Raw genomic sequence first — 19,608 nt, forward strand, 5'->3', positions numbered from 1 at the left:
GTTATGGTGGTTCATTTCAATCCACGGCCTAGGTCTGTTCCCAATTTAAAAATGGTAAATTTTGGTTTGGTTGCACGCAAGCTGAAAGCACCAGGAGCTCATGCCCGGTTTTCTGTCGGCGTGTGTCTAAGTAAGGTGGGAAGGCTCACAGTCGGAGCTCACACGGGGCAGGCGCCAGTGCCGAGGTGGTTGCCGCTTTGGGCAGAAAGGACAGGGCCACCAGCTTCGTGGAGGTCGCTCACGAGGACCTGAGAAGCAGGCGTTCTGCTTGGGGTGGGAGGGGCAGTGCCTTGATACCAGATGGAAAACCATGGTGGTGGTGTATTTACCGTGTCCGCGCCGCCCTGGGGCCCTCCTGCCTCCTCCTCGGAGCGCCCAGAGCTGCCAGGGCCTGGCTCAGGGCAGCACTGGACCCGCAGCTCATGCCCGGGCTGCTGCCCACCGCCCTCTCCCTTCTCTGTGGCTCCCTGCTGCCCCTGGCTCCTGCCTCTCCTCCAACCCCAGATGAGAGCTCTCCAGCTCCTTGTCCTGGGATGCTTTTCTTTCCTTTCCATGCTCGAGAGGACATTTGACAGGGACAGTGCCGGGCGCTGGCTGGGGTCTGCAGTGACAGCCACGTGTCCTGCACGTGCAGAGGCGGTTGGTGAGCCTCCCCCCGCCCGGTATCCATCGCTGCCTCTGGACTCCCCGGGTAGCCAGAGGGGGGCTCGATGACCCTCAGACAGAGGGGGGCTTGATGACCCACAGCTGGGCGAGGGGCTGATGACCGGCAGGAGGGGGACGGGGCTTGATGACCCGCAGCCAGAGAGGGGGCTGGATGGATGACCTGCACCCAGAGGGGGGCTCGATGACCCGCAGCCAGAGGTGGGGGAGGCTCAATGACCCACATCCGGGGGGGGACAATGACCCATAACCGGGGGGGAACCCGATGACCTGCAACCAGGGGGGCTGCTCGACCCACAGCCAGAAGGGGGCTCGATGACCCACAGCCAGAGGTGGGGGAGGCTCAATGACCCACATCCGGGGGAGGGGACAATGACCCATAACCGGGGGGGGGGACCCGATGACCTGCAACCAGGGGGTGGCTCGACCCACAGCCAGAGGGGGACCCAATGACCCACAGCCAGAGGGGGGGGCCTCGATGACCCGCAGCCAGAGGGGGGGCTCGATGACCCACAGCTGGGGGGGGGGGACTCGATGACCCTCAGCCAGGGTCAGGGGGAGGCTTGATCACCGTCAGCCAGAGAGGGGGCTCAATGACCCGCAGCCGGGGGGGGGCCGATGACCCGCAGCCGAGCCCCTCGTGTTGACGTTTCCCGGCTCTCCGTTCTTCTTGGGGCAGATTCGCCCCCTCGGAGCCCTGGGTGCGTGAGGATCGAGCTAATTACCTGCCGAACAAAGCAGGAACATCTCCCCGCTCCCCAAGTGCCATTTCCCTTTGAAAACAAGCGAGCCACAGAGGACGTAATGGCAGGAAAGACGCCTCTGCTGTGCTTGGAAGCAGAACGGAGGCATCGATTTTTCTGGGTCCCGATCTGGGCGCCGTGGACTCCGGTGACTCAGGGGAAGAGGAAGTGGTACTTCCAGTCACTGGGAGGCTGTTACCTGGTGCCTCCAGGCCCACGGTGACCCAAGGCCGCGGCCAGCTAACGACTCGTAGTTCGAGCAGCCTGGCACGATCGATCCGCGCCTTCCTGTGCCCGTCAGGAGCGCCGGTGACAGCGGCTGCCCGGGGGTAATGACGCGTCCGACGCCCGTCAGCTTCGGCGTCGCTGTCACCTCCCGCCCCCGCCCTCTCTTCTGGTCCCACTCCCAGCTTTCACTTGGTGTTCCAGAACTCTCGGGCATCAAAATGGGCTTCAGGGCCGCCCGCCCCAGGTCACGTGACCCGTGGTGGCCTCGGCTTTCCTGCCACTGCTTGGGAATCTGGTGCTTGTGCAGAGCTGGGCTGCTGACGGCGGGGGGCACTCCCTCGGCTCGGGGACCCCATCTGGGGTCAGAGGGAAGAACTGTTGGTGGTGGAAGTGTCCACGAAGGAGCGCTCAGTGTCTCGCTCACCGTGGGTGGGCCTTGGCCTGGGTGGCGTCAGGATCGGCAGGTGTGCCCCCGCCGCCACCCCTGCAGAGCCTGGCTCCTGAGCCCGGGACTGGCCCAGCACGAGCTCTTCGGGCCAGCTCCTCTGGGCAGTGGCCGCGGACCCCTCCCAGAGCCCCCCTGCGGCCCGGTGCCCACGGATGACCCGCTGAACGCGGATCTCCTTGCCCGCTGCAGTGTCTCGCCGGCCGCGAGCCCACCGACGCCGACAGAGAAGAGGAGACCCTCAGGAGGAAGCTGGAGGAGCTGACCTGCCGCGTCAGTGACCAGGACGCCTCGTCCGAGGAGGCGGGGAGCGAGGAGGAAGGGTCAGACCTGGCCAGGAGCCCCTCCTCGCAGGACCTCCCCGGGGCAGCCCCGGAGGTGAGGCGCCCCGGTGGGCTCAGCGGGACCTGGGCAGAGGTGGGGCCAGGCGTCCAGAGGTTGTGACGAAGCCGCTGCCCCCACCCGTGCCCCCCCCCAGGCAGGCAGCCCACCCCCGGTGGGCCCTGGGCCCCCACAAGAGCGGCAGCGAGTGCCCAGCCCCCCGGGCCCACAGGAAGGGGTGTCTCTGGGATGGGCCCGTCTTGGGGAGGCCTTGCCGTGTCTCCTGCAGGTGGTCACGTTCCATGCTTCCCTGTCCCAGGTGTGCGCGGCTGCGGGCCAAACGCACGGACGGGACACGACCCCCTGGGGCCCTCAGGACCTCGTGCAGCCCGGCAGGACCACAGACGAGGAGCTGCTGCAGCTGGAGGACAGAGTGGCCCTGACGGCCTGTGAGGTCCAGCAGGTGGAGAGCGAGGTAGCACCAGCCCCAGGGGCAGGGGCTCCCGGGAGGAGGAGTGGCGGCCGTGGACAGTCCACCCGCAGCTCCGGAACAGGAGCTTGGAAATGCCCGCCCGCCTGCAGCCTCGGTGAGAGGCAGGCGGGCAGGGTGTTCAGCCCCGCGGGCATGATGCTGACGCGTGCCCTGCCCAGTCTCAGGACGCGGGGGCTTCTCCAGAAGCAGGCTCAGGTTTCAGGACAGCCCCCGGGGGTGGGGGGGCTCAGGACCAGACTCTGACCCGAGGGTCACCCTGGGAGCCCAAGCGTGGGCCCAGGACCTGAGTTCCGGTGAGCGTTGTGTCCGTAGTCTACAGAGGTCAAGGACGGAGCCAGGGCCCCTCGGGGACAGCCTAGGTGACTGGGGACTGCTCCCCCCTGGGGACCCGTGGAGAAGAGAGGGTCTGCCCCTCAGGCTGCAAGGGGAGCCAGCACCCACGGCCCATTCTCGCTTCTGCTCCTAAGCAAGTGCCCACAAGGAGTGAGGAGCACGTCACCTGAGCTGTGCACCGAGCACACTCATCAGGGGGGGACAAGCCAGCCTGACAGCCAAGGAGCTCGGTTCTTAAAGAGAGCTGTGCAGACAGGAAGTGAGGGTGGCTCAGTGGAGCCCCCAGGTGGGCTGCCCAGGAAGGGATAGGACAGGAAGAAGGCAACACACATGTGCAAAGGTCCTGGGGTGGTCTTGAACTTGGCATGTTCGGGAACAAGCAGTGAAACCCTGAGCCAGGGGCAGAGGGTGTGAGGGGGGAGAGGGTGGGAGGCAGGTCCGAGAGGAGGGTGGGGAGCCATTGGAGGGAGCAGAACAGGGGGCCTTGTTTCTGTTTCTAGAAGTTTCCTCTGGCTGCCATGGGAGTCGGGGGTGGGGGCCCATTTAAAATGATGCCAGAAAAAATAATAATAAAATAAAATAAAATAAAATAATAAAATATAAAATAAATAAAATAAAATAAAATAAAATAATAAAATAAAAAAGTAATGCCAGAGGCAGACGCCGACCAAGTCTTTGCCCGTCAAGTGTAGCCCTGTCCCTTAGAGCTACAGCGATGCCGACCCCAGTCGCTGCCCCTCCTTCCATCCCTGGTGGGAACCAGAATTCCTAATGGGCCAGAAAGTGTGCAGGGCCCCCCGGGTCCCTCCCACCTGGGGCGACCTGCAGCAGCCCCCTCCCCGGCAGCCACGTGTGACAACGGGCTCCCCGGAAGCGCATCCGCTGGGACCCCCGTCTTAAGGGAACCGTAACAATGCAGGCGAATCGGCGGCTGGGTCGGCACATCTGAATGAGGTCCGCCTGTCTGTCCCTCTTTCTGCCAGGTGTCCAACATCAAGTCCAAGATTGCGGCCTTGCAGGCTGCGGGGCTCACGGTGAAGCCCTCGGGGAAGCCCCGGAGGAAGTCCAACCTCCCGGTGAGTGCGGGCGCCCAGCGCGGGGGCTTTGTGCCCGGAGACCGGCCAGAGCGCAGGCCCACCCGGTGGGCCTGGAACCAAGAGGCCGCCGCCTGCCCCGCCAACCCATGGCCGGCCCGGGAGCTGTGCCCCGCCGGAGTTCTGGCTGAAGAAATGCTTTTTAAGGCGAGCTTGGCCTTTCCTGTGAGAACTTGGGACGCATGCACACGGCCTCAAGTCCAAAAGAAGCAGCCTGAAGGGTGGCGTCCTGCACGTGCCGTCAGAGCTGGGCGCGACAGGAAGAGCAGGTCGGGGGCGGGTCTGGGGCCAGTACCTGTCTCCCCAGATTCGGGCTGGGGTCCCCAGGCAGGTCATGCCGGTGGGGTAGCCTGGCAGGCAAACAGAGGGTGGTCCCAGGAGAGCCCCCGGAGGTCCGGCCGCAGGGGATACACGGCGGGGCCAGTGTTCTGGGAGGACGGCCGTCCTTCTGTCCCGCGGGCCCACCTGTGACGGGGTTGGACAAGCAGCAAGCAGGTACAGGCTTCCTCCTTGTCCTCCAGATATTTCTTCCCCGACTTGCTGGGAGTTACGACCAGAGGCCTAAGGATCCGAATGCAGAGCCTTCGGACGAGGTACGTGTCATTCCAAGAGGAAGGCTGGCGCAGCTCTTCCAGAAGCGTGACGAGTCCCGGGAGCGGTGGGGCTGAAATGTGCCCTGTGTAAGCTCGGCCAGCCCCGCAGGGGACCCCAGGGCGTCCCCAGAGGCGTGCGCTGAGACGGGGCTGGCATCATCGTGTTGGGGAAATCCAGGAAAACCCAGCTGGGGAGGCAGGACGGTGGGCAGAGGCCTCGGCCTCAGCCTTGGCAAACCCCACGCACGGTGTCTTTGGCTCTGGGTAAGGCAGCGGGAGTGGTTCAGCATGGGGGTGGGAGGCCGCACGACCCCTCCTCGCCCGTCAGTCACAGACCACCTCACTCCGGGCTCTCCCCCGTGGCCCTGCACAGGCAGGCGGGCTCCAGCGGCCTGGGGTCGGCCCCCGGGAGGTGCAGGTGTCAGCTGTGGCCGCGTGGGCATGAGGAGCCAGCGTGCCTGCAGGGGCACCGGGACGGGGGTGGGTCTGAGACGGCGGCCCCATCCCTGCGTGCAGAGGAGGTGCCGGCCCGGGAGGGAGCCTGGTCTCCGAGGCGTCAGGGGTACCACCCCCATGCCCCAGGAAGAGCAGCATCTCTTCCCCGTCCTGCCTGCTGCCTTGTGCCCCTTCGGAGCCACAGCGCACCCTGGTCACTCCTGTTCATCGTGCAGTGACGCTGGGCAGCTCTCTACAGTGTAAACAGTGTTTTTCCCCTCCTTCCATTTGGGGCTGACAAACCTGGCGAGTGAGCGTTGGGATTAACCCTGTGGCCCCCATGAGCAAACCGGGGCTCGGGGAGCTGGACTTACTTGATGGAGATCACGCAGGCCACGCGTGATGGAGGGATGTCGGCCCCGGCACCCTGGCCCCAGTGCCCAGGCCCCGACCTCCCGCCCTGCTCCCGGGGCCGTGGTGCTTCTGACCTGCTCGGGGAGCCCCAGCCCTGGAGGCCTCTGCATCAGGTCCCCGGGTGCAGCCCACAAAACATGCCCGGCAGGACCCCAGGGAGACGCTGGGCACTTTCCAGGGGAATTCCAGGCCACCTGCTCCTGCCCGAAGAGGCAAAACAGGGAGCAGACGATCCGCGTCGTCACAGGGAGGCAGTCCACGGGACAGTGAGAGCGAAGGGGCCTCAGCCACGAGAGCCGGGGACGTGCGAGGAGCGGGCGGTCGTCCAGTATCCCCGAGAAGGGGCTACTGGCCCATTTTCCAGATGAGTTCAGAGAGGACACGCAGGTCGTCCACGTCACCCCGCGGGTGGTGACACCCCCAGGTCTGCGGGGCTGAGAGCGTGCTGTCCGTGCCTCCCACCCACGGGGGACAAACGGAAGCACCTCCTTTATGCTCTGGCACTGGGCGCTTCTTTCACTGATACCACATATTTTAACATTGACCAATATTCACATACTGCCAAAGGACAGACAGCTGACCTGGTTCACTAGAGTCCGGAAGAACCCCGGGAAGTCCCGGGTTAGCTCCCAGTGTGGCTAAGAATTACAGCAATTTTTTTTTAAAGATTTTATTTATTTATTCATGAGAGACACAGAGAGAGGCAGAGACACAGGCAGAGAGAGGAGCAGGCTCCCTGCAGGGAGCCCGATGGGGGACTCCATCCCGGGACCCCGGGGTCATGCCCTGAGCTGAAGGCAGATGCTCAACCACTGGCTCAACCCAGGGGCCCCAGAATTGCAGCAATGTCGTGAAGCCCAGAGACTTCTTTCTTCTAGGTGACTGCGCCCTATCTCCTCAGAAGGAAGTTCAGTAATTCTCCGAAAAGCCAAGGTAAGAGGGAGCGGCTCCCCTCGTCCCCGCAGGGTTTTCCACACCCTGCGCCGTAAGCTGGTCTAATGCGGTACGCAGCTCCCCACCTTCTCATGCGAAGCACAGAACGTGACCTAGTGTCCCTCTGTGTCTCCGTGTGACAAGGACACGGACCTTGTTCCGGGCAGAAAGGCTGGAAGGCCTGGCTGCCTCGTGCACGGTGCACAGCCGGGCCGGCGGGGAGCCATGTGCTCGTGCGTGGATCCCCTCGCAGCCCGGCAGCGGGTCACCAGAGGGAAGCAGCCCCCTTCCTAGGTCAGGGCCCGGTCCCCCCGCTGCTCCGTCAGCCCTCTAAGCCCCGGTGGCGTGTCCCGTCGTCCCTGCGTCGGAGCTCTGTCCTCACCACCCATCGTGACAGCCAGGGCCCCGGCACAGCTCTGTGTCCCTCCTCTGCTCCCGAACAATCGTTGGCCCCCGCCTGCCTGCAGAATGAGTGGGATTTCTTAGCACAGCCCTCCAGACGCTCACTTCCTGCCCCACGCAGGGCCCTGGGTGGACGGCACACACCTTGCAGGCCCCTGGGGACTCAGAGCTCTGTGCAAACACGCACTTCCGTACCTTTGCCTGGGCCGGGCCTCCTGCCCAGAGCTCTTCTCGATCCCTTCCCCGACGGCCGGGTGCAGTGTCCCCCCTCAGAGGTTCCCCACCACTTCCAGAATGTTTTCCTCCACCTCCTCAGGGCACGTCTTTGCACACCCCGGTGTGCACCCAGCTCCCCTCCCTACCAGCTCCCTCTCTGCACCCCTGAGCTCCCTGTACCCCGAGAGGTCAGCCCAGAGACAGAGCTGGTCCTGAGGCCCATTGAGGGGAACCCGCGACCCAGGGCCACCAGCCAGGGTATGGACTTTGCCAGTGGGGCCAGCTGCCACGGGGTGGCCAGGAGGTTTCTGGAGCGCACGCACTGGCACTTGGGGAGCTTCCGGGAGGCCTCGTGGCTGAAACCCAAGTGAAAGCTCCCGCTCACAGCAGGAGGACAGGGGTGAGCCCCTTGCCCTCAGAGGCCGCTCACCCGGTCCCGGGCCTGGATACCTCACCGCCCCAGGCCCCCCCAGAGCTGGCGGGCTTTCCCACGGAGGCTGGTGGCCTGCACCTGCCTCTCCTGCCACCATGACCCGCCTCCGTGGAGTGGCTTCTCATCCCGCGTCCCCAGGCCCACCACCCCCAGGGACAGGTGGGGAGGGCCAGGGGTGTCCTCCCTCCCCACCCCGGGATCGCTGGATCGGCAGTCCCCTCAGTAGGGTTGGGTCCCGGAGCAGGAACAGGTGGCAGATCCCGGCCCCGCGTGCCCTGCCCGGAACGGAGCTCCTCAGCTCCCCTGGCAAGATGCGTCACACAGCCCTACTTGGTGGCTTCCGTGGCGTGAACACCTGCACCTGGTGGATTTGCAGCCACCGCCGCGATGTCACGGAGCCCGGGACTGGGAGGGGGAGACGGGCCCAGCACCCCCCAGGGAGCAGGTGCCAGGCCTCAGGCAGGCAGACAAGGCCGCTGGCCGCCCTCCCCCGGGATCCACTCGCTGTGGCCACAAGTGGTTGGCTAGGATGTGAGAGCGAGGGTTGGGAGCTGTGAGGCCCCGCGGCCCACGGCACGTCACAGAGTAAAGGAAAGGCAACGGCGCTTGCTGTTTTGCCGGAGGGAGCCTTTCCGACGGGACCGTGAGGCTCGCTCCCAGGCCGCGGAGAACAGTGGAGCCCACGGGGTGTGCACATCCCTAACCGCTTCCCTGCCCCCGAAGGTAGAGCCGCCGACTCTGCTCGGCCGTCGGCGTCAGCGTACCGCGGATCCCTGACGCAGAGGAACCCCAACAGCAGGAAGGGGGTGGCCGCCCACAGCTTCGCAGTAAGCTTTCCTCTTGCTTCCTGAGGCGCGGGCACCTCGGTGGCCTGGCGGGTTTACGTGGTGACGGTGACGTTAGGACCCCAGAGCACATGGGGGGTGGGGGTGACTGGGTGACGGGCACTGAGGGGGGCACTTGACGGGATGAGCACTGGGGTGTTATTTTGTATGTTGGCAAATTGAACACCAATAAAAAATAAATTTATTAAAAAAAAGACCCCAGAGCACAGACCGGGGGAGCACTAACGGGTAAAATCGGCCAAAGATTTAAAGGAAAATTGAAAACATTTCTTAAAGGTACCAGAATGTACCAGTGGCAGGGGCCACTGCTCATCCTGGGGTGGGTCTTGGCTTGGGGCAGAGGACACCCCGGGAGGGGACAGTCCATGGGCAGGGAGGACACCCAGGGAGGGACAACCCACAGACGAGGAGGACACTGGGGAGGGGACAGCCCGTGGATGGGGAGGTCACCTGGGGAGGGGACAGCCCACGGACACCCAGGGAGGGAACAGGCGCCCCGACAAGGGGATGCACATGGGGGGAGACGCGAGGATAGAGGTGCCCGCAGGCCCCACCTTAACTGTCGGCGGCGGCACGACCGTGGCCGGAGCTCCGCCGTCCCCGCCCAGGGCTGATGACTGTCCCGGAGGAAGTTGCCAGCGGGGACTTGAGAACTGACGGGCTTTCCGATTAGAATATCCCTCCCCGCGCTTCAGAGCCTGAAATTCTCACTCTCGTCCGTGCACCCTCTGATGAGGGAGTGGCCAGTGCACACAACTGTGTGTGTGTGTGTGTGTGTGTGCGTGTGTGTGTCCCGCAGAAGCCTGTGATGACCCAGCAGCCCTGAAGGGGCCCGACGGAGCCACCCGGGCCCGCCTCCCGTCTCCCTGCACCTCAGCTCGTGCTCCTCCACCCGCCCTGCACGTCGTGCTGCGCACAGTCCGGGGGACACGGGACAAGACGGAGCCCCGTCCGAAAGCGAGCCTCCTGCGAGGTGACAGCGCTCCAGACCCGCCGCTACCCCCCACCCCTGCTCCCTGACGCCCTCGGCCACCGCCCCTGCCGGCCTGCCCGATCCCTGAGAAACGCCGAGGCTGACGTGGCTTTCCTGTACGACGGCGTTCCACGCACGTATTGAAGGCCACGGAGAAGAATGCTCCAGCCTGATCTTTTGTCCGTTTCCGAGCTGGCCTGGCCAGAGCGGGGCTGACCCCGCGCAGCACCTGCCATGTGCTCCAGCCTGGGTGGGAGCGGGGCAGGCGTGCGTGTCCCCGTGAGTGCGCGTGCGCTGTCGGACCGGGCAACTGCGCATCGAGGCGGGCGACGGAACCCCTGACCAGCCGACCTCCCCGCCCCCTTCTGCCCCCCGTTCTGAGAGGCCACCTGGGATTCACAGACCGGGGGCAACCCCGCTGCGGTCCAGGACACAGCACGCACAAGGCAGCAGGGGAGCCTCGGATCCATGTCGGGGGGCGGAGGACCTGCTGGGGAGGCGGGCAGCAGGGTGGGTTCCAGCCTGGCGCTGTCACTCGTGCAGGGGCCAGCCTGTGGGACCGAGAGGCCAGGACCAACTAGGGATGCCCGCTAGCCACCTGCCGTCAGCTCTGGAGGGGCCGAGTCCTCCTCCACCTGGGGCAGCCTGGGAGTCAGGGTTGCCTCTGGGTGACTGGGTGGCTCATCCGGTTCTAAGGGGAGCCCACGGGGACCCTGGGGGGGGCTGCCTCGGAACATGGTAATTGTAATTGCACACGCCCCTCCCCCCGGCTGCACATTGTGACCCGCCCCACGGGGACTCCTGTGTGCAATCTTGGCTTGAATTTAAGCCTATTTTGTGGACGAGGACACGGAGCCCTGGGTGCAAGGCAGCATCCCCCCTGGAGCGAGAGCTGACTGCGGGCACAGCTCCATGCACCCCCCCTCCCCGCGCCCACCCAGGACCCCGAGCCTTGCACCTCCACCGAGCCCCAGGTGCAGCCGCCACCGGGCTGGCCCACGGGCTTCGGGAACCAGCTTCTGGGTGGATCCGGCTGCCGGGGCTGCCGGGGTGTGTAGAAGAGACAGGTCTGACACCCCTGCTCCGGGCGGCCACCTGGCTCCTGACCCAAAGCCGAGTGATGGAAGGCGTCCTACAGACGAAAGGGGATCCGTTTCTTTGTTGGCGCGCCCCTCCCTGTTCACAGAGTACCTTAAAGTCGGTGTGAGTTCACAGGAGTCCGAGCAGTGAGTCCGCTGGCCCTGGGTGTGTCCCCGAGGGTTGACAGTGGGTCCCCAGTTTACCTGCTCGTGTCCCAGAACCTCACTAGCCAGGCTCCTCCCTGGCTGATCTGAGCTCCGAGAAGCTCAAACTCCCAGCAGCCGGGTGTCCCCTGTCAGGGTGGCCTCGAGGGGCATATGAGCTGTCATCGGCACCTTCGGACACGTGCCTTCACTCCCTCAGCGGCCCCGCACCGAGACCCGACAGTGCGGGAGGCTGGGGGGGGGGGGTCCTTCCCCGCCCCTGCCCTGGTCCCGCCGGCCCAGCCCCCCACTCTGGAGCTCCTTCTCCATCCCCATCTCGCCCCAAGGCCTCGGGCCCCTGGACGTGTGGCCGATTCCACCCCAGAGAGCAGCCACCACCACCGCCTCTGGGGCTCAGAGTCACCTTCCAGCTGAACTTGGTCTCACGCCCCAGTTGCTTGCTGTGCCCTCTAGTGTCCCCTCCAGCCTTCCAGGGGCTCCGGCCACGGCTCGCTCGCCTTCGCCCCCACCTCCTGTCAGGAGAACGTGGCTATTTGGAGTGTATCTTTAGGCCAAACACTTCCACTCGGTTCTTTTCCACGATGTCTGGGTCTCGTTGCTCGTGCGACACATCTGCCCGTGTCTTGATAAACCCAGGAGCTGGGTCTATGCCTGTGTCACGGTGCATCAGTGCCGTCTGTGCTCTCGGGAACCGTGGGCCATTGCTCCATGGACACCTTCGTCGTGACTTGTGACAGCGTCCTCAGGGAGCACTGGCTGCTTGGGCTGCCGTTGTGGGGGGCAGGAGGGTCACCGTGAGCCCCACTGCCCAGACCCCTTGCCTTCCAAACAAGCCCCTGGGAAGCTTGAGAAGACCCGTCCCCCGAGCCTGGGGGCCACCAGGCCTGACAGTTTTGAGGGGGCTGCTCCCAAGGCAGGCCAGCCCCACCTCCTTTCTCCAAAGTCCCCGTTGCCCCTGCGTCCTCCCGAGGACACCTGCCCCATGGCCCAGGCCTGAGTCCATGGATCGGGCCACATCTCTGTGCTTCCTTGTCTGTGATGCTTTTGTGCTACAACAACAGAGTTGGGTCGTTACCATCTGACCCCGTATGGGACAAGGTTGCCGACTCCCGGCCTGGGCCCTTGTCCCGGCTTCTGCAAGGGGCCGTCCCCAGGCAGCGGCTGGCAGGGCGAGAGGAGCACACCAGCTTCCTCCAGTCCGGCCCCCCCACGGTCCCCTACCCAGCCACCCTGCCCACTCCACAGCCCTCCACCCCTGCACTCCATCCCCGGCTTGTGCTGGGAGAGGTGCGGCACCCACGCCAGCGCGCACCGTCTTGGCAACCGGGATGCATTGCATCCTGGAACAGGGGGTGGCAGCCAGCCCAGACCTCGAGGGGCCCCGGGGCTGCTCCTAACAAATTCTCACCCGCCAGCAACGGACCGTCTCAGGGTGGAGGCCGGAAGTCTGGGATCGGCGTGTGGGCAGGCCCTGCTCCCTGCAGCTGCTCTCGGAGGGACTCCCTTCTCTGCCTGCCCGAGCCTCGGGGGCCCCCGCCGTCCTGAGCCTGTGGCTGCAACATCCCGCATCCTGAGCCTGTGGCTGTGTCATCCCACGTTGTGGCCCCGTCCTCACAGGACCCACTGTGTCTGCGTCACATCTCCCTCTGCCCTTCTCTTACAAGGATGCTCATCCCTGGATTTGGGACCCACCTCAGTTATCCGGGGTAATCTCATCAGACATCTTCACCCTCCGGACGTGTACAAAGACCCTTTTTGCAAATAAAATCACCTTCCCAGGTTCCAGGCTCTGGAATGAGAGTTTGGGGAGCCACCATTCAACCCCCTGTAGCTAAGTTGGGAAACCTATTATGATCCGCTGACAGAGCGGACTCCCCCCCAATTACCACCACCATCCAGACCCCGAAAGGGAGCTCGAGGCGACACTCGCAGGCCAGCGGCCGCCTCCCCAGCCTCTCAGGGAGCCCCGGGCGCAGTCACATGCTTCACCGGAGTGCCGCAGGGGCCCAGGCAACAGGCCACCCTCCCCGTCCCGTCCAGTGGCCCTGCCACACTGCCCCTTGCCCTCCCGACCCCCGTCTTCACGGAAACCCCCACCCCACGGCTATCCTTACTTCACCTGGTGCAGACTCAGCACCCACTGCCCCACTCGAGGCCAGAGCACCTGTTTTGTGCAGTAAACCCCCAGTTCCACCAGTTCAGGGAAGAGAGACTGGGAGGGGGTAGGCGAGCGCCTGTGGCCGTGACCAGACATGATGCCCCGGGGCCCGGCCAGCACTGACACAGTGGAGAGCTTCGGGTACGACGTGCATGGGGCCTCGCCAGGTAGTAACTTGGTGGCCCAAGCGCCGGACTAGCCTGCAATGGCCTACCTGGGGCCCAGGGCAGCACCCGGCACGGACACGCAGCCGCCAGACTGCCCGTTCACGGGGCTGCGGACGTGAGTGACCATCTCCCCGAGGCAGGGCCCCGGATAACTGAGGTGGGTCCCAAATCCAGGCAGCCAAGCATTCCGCAGACAGACGGGGCAGGCTCCCGTGGCGGCACGCTGGCAGGTTCAGGGTGCCCCCCCGAACCGCGCACCCCTGGCTGGCCTTCCAGGGCTCCCACTACTGCTCACGCTCCAGACAGGACCCCGAGGCTGCATCCCCGGCGGGGGGAGGAGGGTGCTGGCGCACGGGGAGGGCTTCCCTGGGAATCACGCAGGCGGCAGAGACGAGAGTCAGCCTGTGTCCCCAAGGGCTGGCCAGGGGGAGGGTTTCCTGCCACCTCCGAGTGGGACCCTTGCCGGGCTGCTCCCCATGCAGGCCGTCACTCGAGCTAGGACCTGAATCCACCGTGCTTTGCTGGGAGGCAGGTGCCCGCGTCCTCAGGAGATATGGGGCGCCCACGCCGACAGCTGTGCTCTGGCTCCCGTGGCATCAAGTGAGGGGGGATCGTTTTCGTAGTTCATTCCCCCCACACTACCTGTAAATTGCACTATTTGAAAGGCTTCTCCTGGGGCACCCGGGCGGCTCAGTCGGTCAGACCCCTGCCTTCAACTCAGGTATGATCCCACGTCGGGCTCCCTGCCTCGCCCTCTGCCTGCCACTCCTCTTGCTTGTGGTGTCGCTCTCTCTGTGTCAGATAAATAAATAAAATCTTGAAAGAAAGAATTCTCCTGAGTCCCTTTTTCTAGGAGATGGTCATTCGTGAGACACCTTCCCTGGAAGCTGAATAGAGACAGGCCAGGGACCCGTGACCCTGGGGCTCACCTGCTTCTAACCAAGAGCAGGAGAAGTCAGTGGTTTGATTATGACTCCAGATGGATATTAGAGTCAGCATTTAAAATTTCTCCCGAGTGGGGACAACCGGGTGGCTCAGCTGGCTAAGCATCTGATTCCTATTTTTAGCTCAGGTCGTGATCTCAGGGTCGGGAGATGGAGCCCTGTATCGGGCTCTGTGCTGAGCGTGGAGCCTGCTTAGGATGCTCTCTCTCTCTCTCTCTCTCTCTCTCTCTCTTTCTCTACCCCTCTGCACTCACTCTCTCTCTTAAAAAAAATTAACTTAATTTTTAAAAAGTTGAAATTTCCCCAGACTTTATTCCCCAGCAATCTTCTTTATTAGGGAAAAGAGAAAAATCTCCATGAGGAGGTGAATGCACGGATCCCCCGAGGATCTTCCATGGTTTAAAGTGAGCCAGGACCTAGCGTCCTATGCACTGGGGTCCAGGGCTGGTCCGCTCGGCTCCCGGCAGGTGGCTGGGGAAATACACAGCCTCCCAGGCTGTCCCCTGTGCATCAGGCCCCAAGCCAACCCCGGGCCAGTGTTCCTTCACCGCAGCGATACAGCAAGCCACGATTTCTGTCTCAGAGCACAGCGAGGAAGAGCCCACTTCTCAGGCGGCCCTGTGATAACTCACCCCAAAGGCACCATAGGATTCCTGTGCGCCTGCTTTCTGGTCCCCAGATACCTGGCATCCGGCACACGGGCCAGCCAAGTGACCTTTAAACGTGCCCCCGAGGCCCATAGCACCAGAGTTGTGTTTGCACGGAATTATTATTACCTGTGAGCTATCTTTGTGTTGTGTTGGGAAGAAAACAGAAAATGTAGATCCACTAAGGAAACAAGAACAGTCAGCCCCGTCTCTCAACCAGCAGCCCCCGCCACCCCTACGGACATCCATCCGTACATTCGCTTTCAACTTAAAACTCCTGCAGGTGAATTCACCGGCGAGAGGTGAAGCCGCCTCTGGATGTTACCCCACTCCTGTGGCTTCTCAGGAAAGAGCTGGCTGGGGAAAGAAGGGTTTTCCCCTCTCCTGCTGCTGGATTCCCCTCCAGACGCCTACAGCAAAGCCCGCCAGAGGCAGCCTCACAGGTTCCAAATAAGCCACATGCCCTCCAACCTCCCAAGTACGTCCACACCTGCAGCTCAGCGGTGCCCAGGCTCAGAGTCCCAAGGCCACGGTCATGCTGGAGACAGTAGCATTTGACTACATCCCTGCAAATGCTTGTAACAGCCGGTGATGGTCAGTCTTTTTTTTTTTAAGATTTTACTTATTCATGAGAGAGAGAGAAAGAGGCAGAGACACAGGCAGAGGGAGAAGCAGGCTCCATGCAGGGAGCTCGACACGGGACTCAATCCCGGGTCACGCCCTGGGCTGAAGATGGCGCTTAACCGGGCTGCCCAATGGTCAGTCTTTTGTATCTACTTGACTAGGTCACAGTGCTCTGATGTTTGGCCAAACACCAGTCTAGATGTTGCTGTGACAATATTTTTTAGACGTGACTAACATTTGCGATTAGCTGCCTTTGAGTAAAGCAGATTCTCCTCTGCAATGTGGGTGGGCCTCATCTAATCAGTTGAAAGTCTTAAGAGAGCAAGGTCTCCCAAGTGGGAATTCTGTCCCAGGACTGGCTTCCAACTCTGGCTACAACATCATCCCTTCCTTGAGTCCCCAGCCTGTCATCTTACCCCGTAGATTTCAGGCTTGCCAGCCTCATAACCACAAAAGCCAGTTCCTTAATCCTCTCTCTCTCTCCACACACACACACACACTATTGGTACCATTTCTCTGGAGAACCCTGACTAATGCACGGTTCCCACATAAGAGCTGCGTCTAACATTTCCCACACTGGAAACTCAGAAACCAGCTGGATGGGAGTCAACATGCAAGCGTTGGAGAACACCATTTCCGTTGACCGCAAACGCGATGCCAAGTTCCCAGAGCCGCTGCCTCTCGGGGCAGGAAGATGCTCCCACTGCTGCTCATCTCTCACTAAAACTTGATCCCTGCTCCCAGGAACTTCATTTCCCACATGACACATACTTTCTAACTTAAAGATGAGTCCTTTAACATGTTCTCAAGAATTTGGATTTTCAGTGGGCAGAAACATGAAGAGACGTTTCTCCAAAAGACCAAACTTTTGGACCTACATGTGTAGGTCTTCTTTGGAAGGTCTTCTTCTTCGTTGGAAGATCTTCTTCTTCCAACCTACATGTATAGGTCTTCTTTGAAGAAGATCTTCCAAAGAAGACCTACACATGGCCAACAGACACATGAAAAAATGCTCCACATCACCACTCGGCATCAGGGAGATACAAATCCAAGCGCAACGAGATACCACCTCACGGCTGTCAGAGTGGCTAAAATTAACCACTCATGATGCAACAGGTGTTGGCAAGGATGCGGAGAAAGGGCAACCTTCTTACATTGTTGGTGGGGATGCAAACTGGTGTAGCCCCTCCGGAAAACAGGATGGAGGGTCCTCAAAAAGTTAAAAATAGAGCCACCCTGCGATCCAGCAATTCTACTACTGGCTATTTACCCCCAAAGATACAAATGAGGTGATGAGAAGGGGCACCTGCACCCAGATGGAAAGAGCCCAGATGTCCATCGACAGATGACTGGACAAGGAAGATGTGGTCTATATCCCCACAATGGGATATTACTCAGCCATCAGAAAAATAAAACCTTGCTATTTGCAATGCCACAGATGGAAACGGAGGGTATTATGCTAAGTGAAATGAGTCAGTCAGAGAAAGACAATTTATGATCTCACTCCTATGTGGAATTTAAGAAACAAAACACATGAACACAGGGGAAGGGAAGGAAATATAAAATAAGACAGAAGCAGAGAGAAGGAGACAAACCATAAGAGCCTCTTAACTCTAGGGAACAAATAGGGTTGCTGGAGGGGAGGCAGGGAGGACGATGGGGTAACTGGGGGGTGGGCAGGAAGGAGGGCACGTGATGGGATGAGCACTGGGTATTGTACACGACTGATGAATCACTAGATTTTACCTCTGAAAATAATAATGCACCTTTGTTAATTAAATCAATTTTAAATTTAAAATATTTTTAGAAAAGAATTTGGGGAGTACCTGGGTGGCTCCGTTGCTTAAGCATCTGCCTTCAGCTCAGGGGACCTGGAATTGAGCCCCACATTGGGCTCCCTGCTCAGCGGGGAGTCTGCATCCCCCTCTGTCCCTCCCTGCTGCTTCTGCTCATTCTCTCTCTCTCTCTGTCAAATAAATAAATAAAATCTTAAAAAAAATAATTGGATGTTCAGAAGCCTTCTCTGTCAGAAGCTGCTTTGCTGTTGACCAGTGGCCCCATTCGCCACGGCCACTCTGCAGCTAGGACACTGGTGGCCCCTTCCTTCCAGAAGCTCTGAGGGAGACGCCGTGTCATCCTCAAGCCAAGCTCCTGGTGTCGGTCGCCAGTCCTTGGCATGTGCCCACATCACTCCCCCATCTCTGACTCCGTCTTCACAGCACCTTGTCCTGCTGTGTCTCTGTGTGTCTGTCCTCTCTTGGACACCAATGACTGGATTCAGGGCCCACCTCACCCAGCATGACCTCAACTTCATGTGGTTGCATCTGCAAAGACCCTTTTTCCCCATAAGGTCACATTCTGAGGTTTCTGGCTGACACGAATCGTGGAGGGACACCACTCAGCCCGTTGCACCATTGCAGTCCAAAGGTCAAGCCCCGGAACAGCCGCCCGTCATCGTGCTACCTGCCGGGTATGCCCGGGAATCCACCGTGTTGAGGGTAAAAGTTCAAAGATCTCAAAACCATCAAGCTCCTTCCAAAAAGTGGGATCCTCTTCCTCGTGCTAACATGAAGAACGAGGAGGGGAGAGCTCCTCCCGAGGTCCTTCGATGTGGGGCTCCCCTAATAGCAAGGAGCAGAAGCCACTCAAATGGGCGCAAGTGAGATGGAGAGGGAATGAGACCCGGGGTGCTCTCCTTCAGGATGGTGGGAACCCAAGGCCCAGCCCGGGGGTGGCCGGTGCTCAGGGGCGGTTATGCCCCTGTGACCTCTTGGAGGCATCCCTTGTGACCCTGAACCACTCACTGGACTTCACGGCAGGTGGCCCAGCGGCCTCTCCTGGCCCGGTCCTGAGTGTTCCCCTGCCGTGGTCGTGGCTCACGGCTCCAGACACAAGGAGACAAGCGTGCAGGGCCGGGTGCGTCCCAGGTGCTGGCCATCCCAGGGGGACGGGGACCGGCCAGATCCGCACGAGGAGCCCCCCAGCTCGGTTAGCAGGGGGAGCAGGTCATGTGATCCCACACATGGGTCACAGCGACCGCCTAGGTTTGGGCCTCAGAAACCAGACTACAGTCTCTGCACCAGGGTCGGAGGGCCTCCCTCTAGGGCGCACCTTCCGCCTACACCTGTAAGGAGTCGACTGCCTGCCAGCCACCCGGGGGGCCCAACCCAGCCCGCGGCCTGGTTTCGTGAAAGTCCGCGGCAAACATTCACGTTCCGGTCACCTGTGGCTGCCACAGAGACTCTGGCCCTCGAGGCTGAGGAGGGGTGCCAAGCCCTGACAGACCACGGTGTGCTGTGGGCAGGGGGCAGGACAGTGCAGGGGTTTGAGCTCTCGTGTGCAGGGCAGCCAAGGATGGGAGGGCGGATGGGAGCGAGGCCGCGATGCCCGTGCCACCTCCCGCCCCAGCTGCCAGCCATCATGTGCCCGGGGCCCCACAGTGGCCCAGCACCAATGCCACGCTGTGACAAAGCTACTTGGCTAAAAGGGGAGGATTCACTATCCCCCACACACACACATGCACGTGCAGGCACTGTACCCACACACACACACACACACACGCGCATGTACAGGTGCATGCACAGGCAGGCACACATGCACATGCGTACATGCACACGCAGGCATGTGCACACACGTGCATGCATACATACATGGTGCACGTGCACACACGCACACGTACACATATGCACACACGAGCCCATGCACACACGCTCCCACAGTGGTGCCCAGGAAGCTGCCCACGGCTCCCGTGATCTCAGTTGCTCTTGCTCCAGGTGCTCACATCTCTGGGGACCCCGCCCCCAGACAAGGCCACACCCCACGAGAGCACCCTCCATCATCATCACCCCTCTTCACCAGGACCACTGCTAACCCGGGAATTCCAGCAGAATCCAGCCCCAGTGCCCTCACCCCGCAGCCCAGGGTGGGAGCCCTGCACCTGCCCTCCACCCCCGGGCTCCTCACGCCGCCCCCCTCACCAGTGCCCCCGGGCTCCCGACCACCCGGGGAGCCCACGGAAGCTTCAGCGCCACAATGGGCAGCCGCGGGGCGGGGCAAGAGGGATGTGCGTGGGACCAATCCCCTGAAGGGCCAGGTGCAGCCCTGAAGCTTTCACTGGACGTCCTCAGACAGAGGCATGAAGTGGCCTGTTGTCCCCCCACACGCATCCGAGGGGAGCCACCAGCTGGTCTCCCCCAGGACCAGCACCTTAAGACTGCTCGCACCCTCCTGGCCCTCTCACCCTCTGCGGCCATCAGAATA

At 61.9% G+C, this 19,608-nt stretch overlaps 1 protein-coding gene across 2 annotated transcripts in view; it reads left to right on the forward strand.

Annotated features, from left to right (window-relative positions):
• Positions 1-12,589, forward strand: part of MLPH (melanophilin) — a 48,827-nt gene extending 36,238 nt beyond the window's left edge. The window contains exons 10-16 of one of the 2 annotated variants that reach the window (XM_072796803.1): positions 2,272-2,457; positions 2,690-2,875; positions 4,210-4,302; positions 4,842-4,913; positions 6,641-6,695; positions 8,470-8,573; positions 9,391-12,589. In XM_072796803.1, coding sequence (XP_072652904.1) covers positions 2,272-2,457; positions 2,690-2,875; positions 4,210-4,302; positions 4,842-4,913; positions 6,641-6,695; positions 8,470-8,573; positions 9,391-9,417 — 723 coding nt within the window. In that variant the 3' untranslated portion in view covers positions 9,418-12,589. The remainder of the gene's footprint in view (positions 1-2,271; positions 2,458-2,689; positions 2,876-4,209; positions 4,303-4,841; positions 4,914-6,640; positions 6,696-8,469; positions 8,574-9,390) is intronic. The other variant, XM_072796804.1, reaches the window with a different exon arrangement.
• The last annotated feature ends 7,019 nt before the right edge of the window (positions 12,590-19,608 follow it).

Source organism: Canis lupus, chromosome 24 (genome assembly GCF_048164855.1).
Source record: "Canis lupus baileyi chromosome 24, mCanLup2.hap1, whole genome shotgun sequence".
NCBI classification, from domain to species: Eukaryota; Metazoa; Chordata; class Mammalia; order Carnivora; family Canidae; genus Canis; species Canis lupus.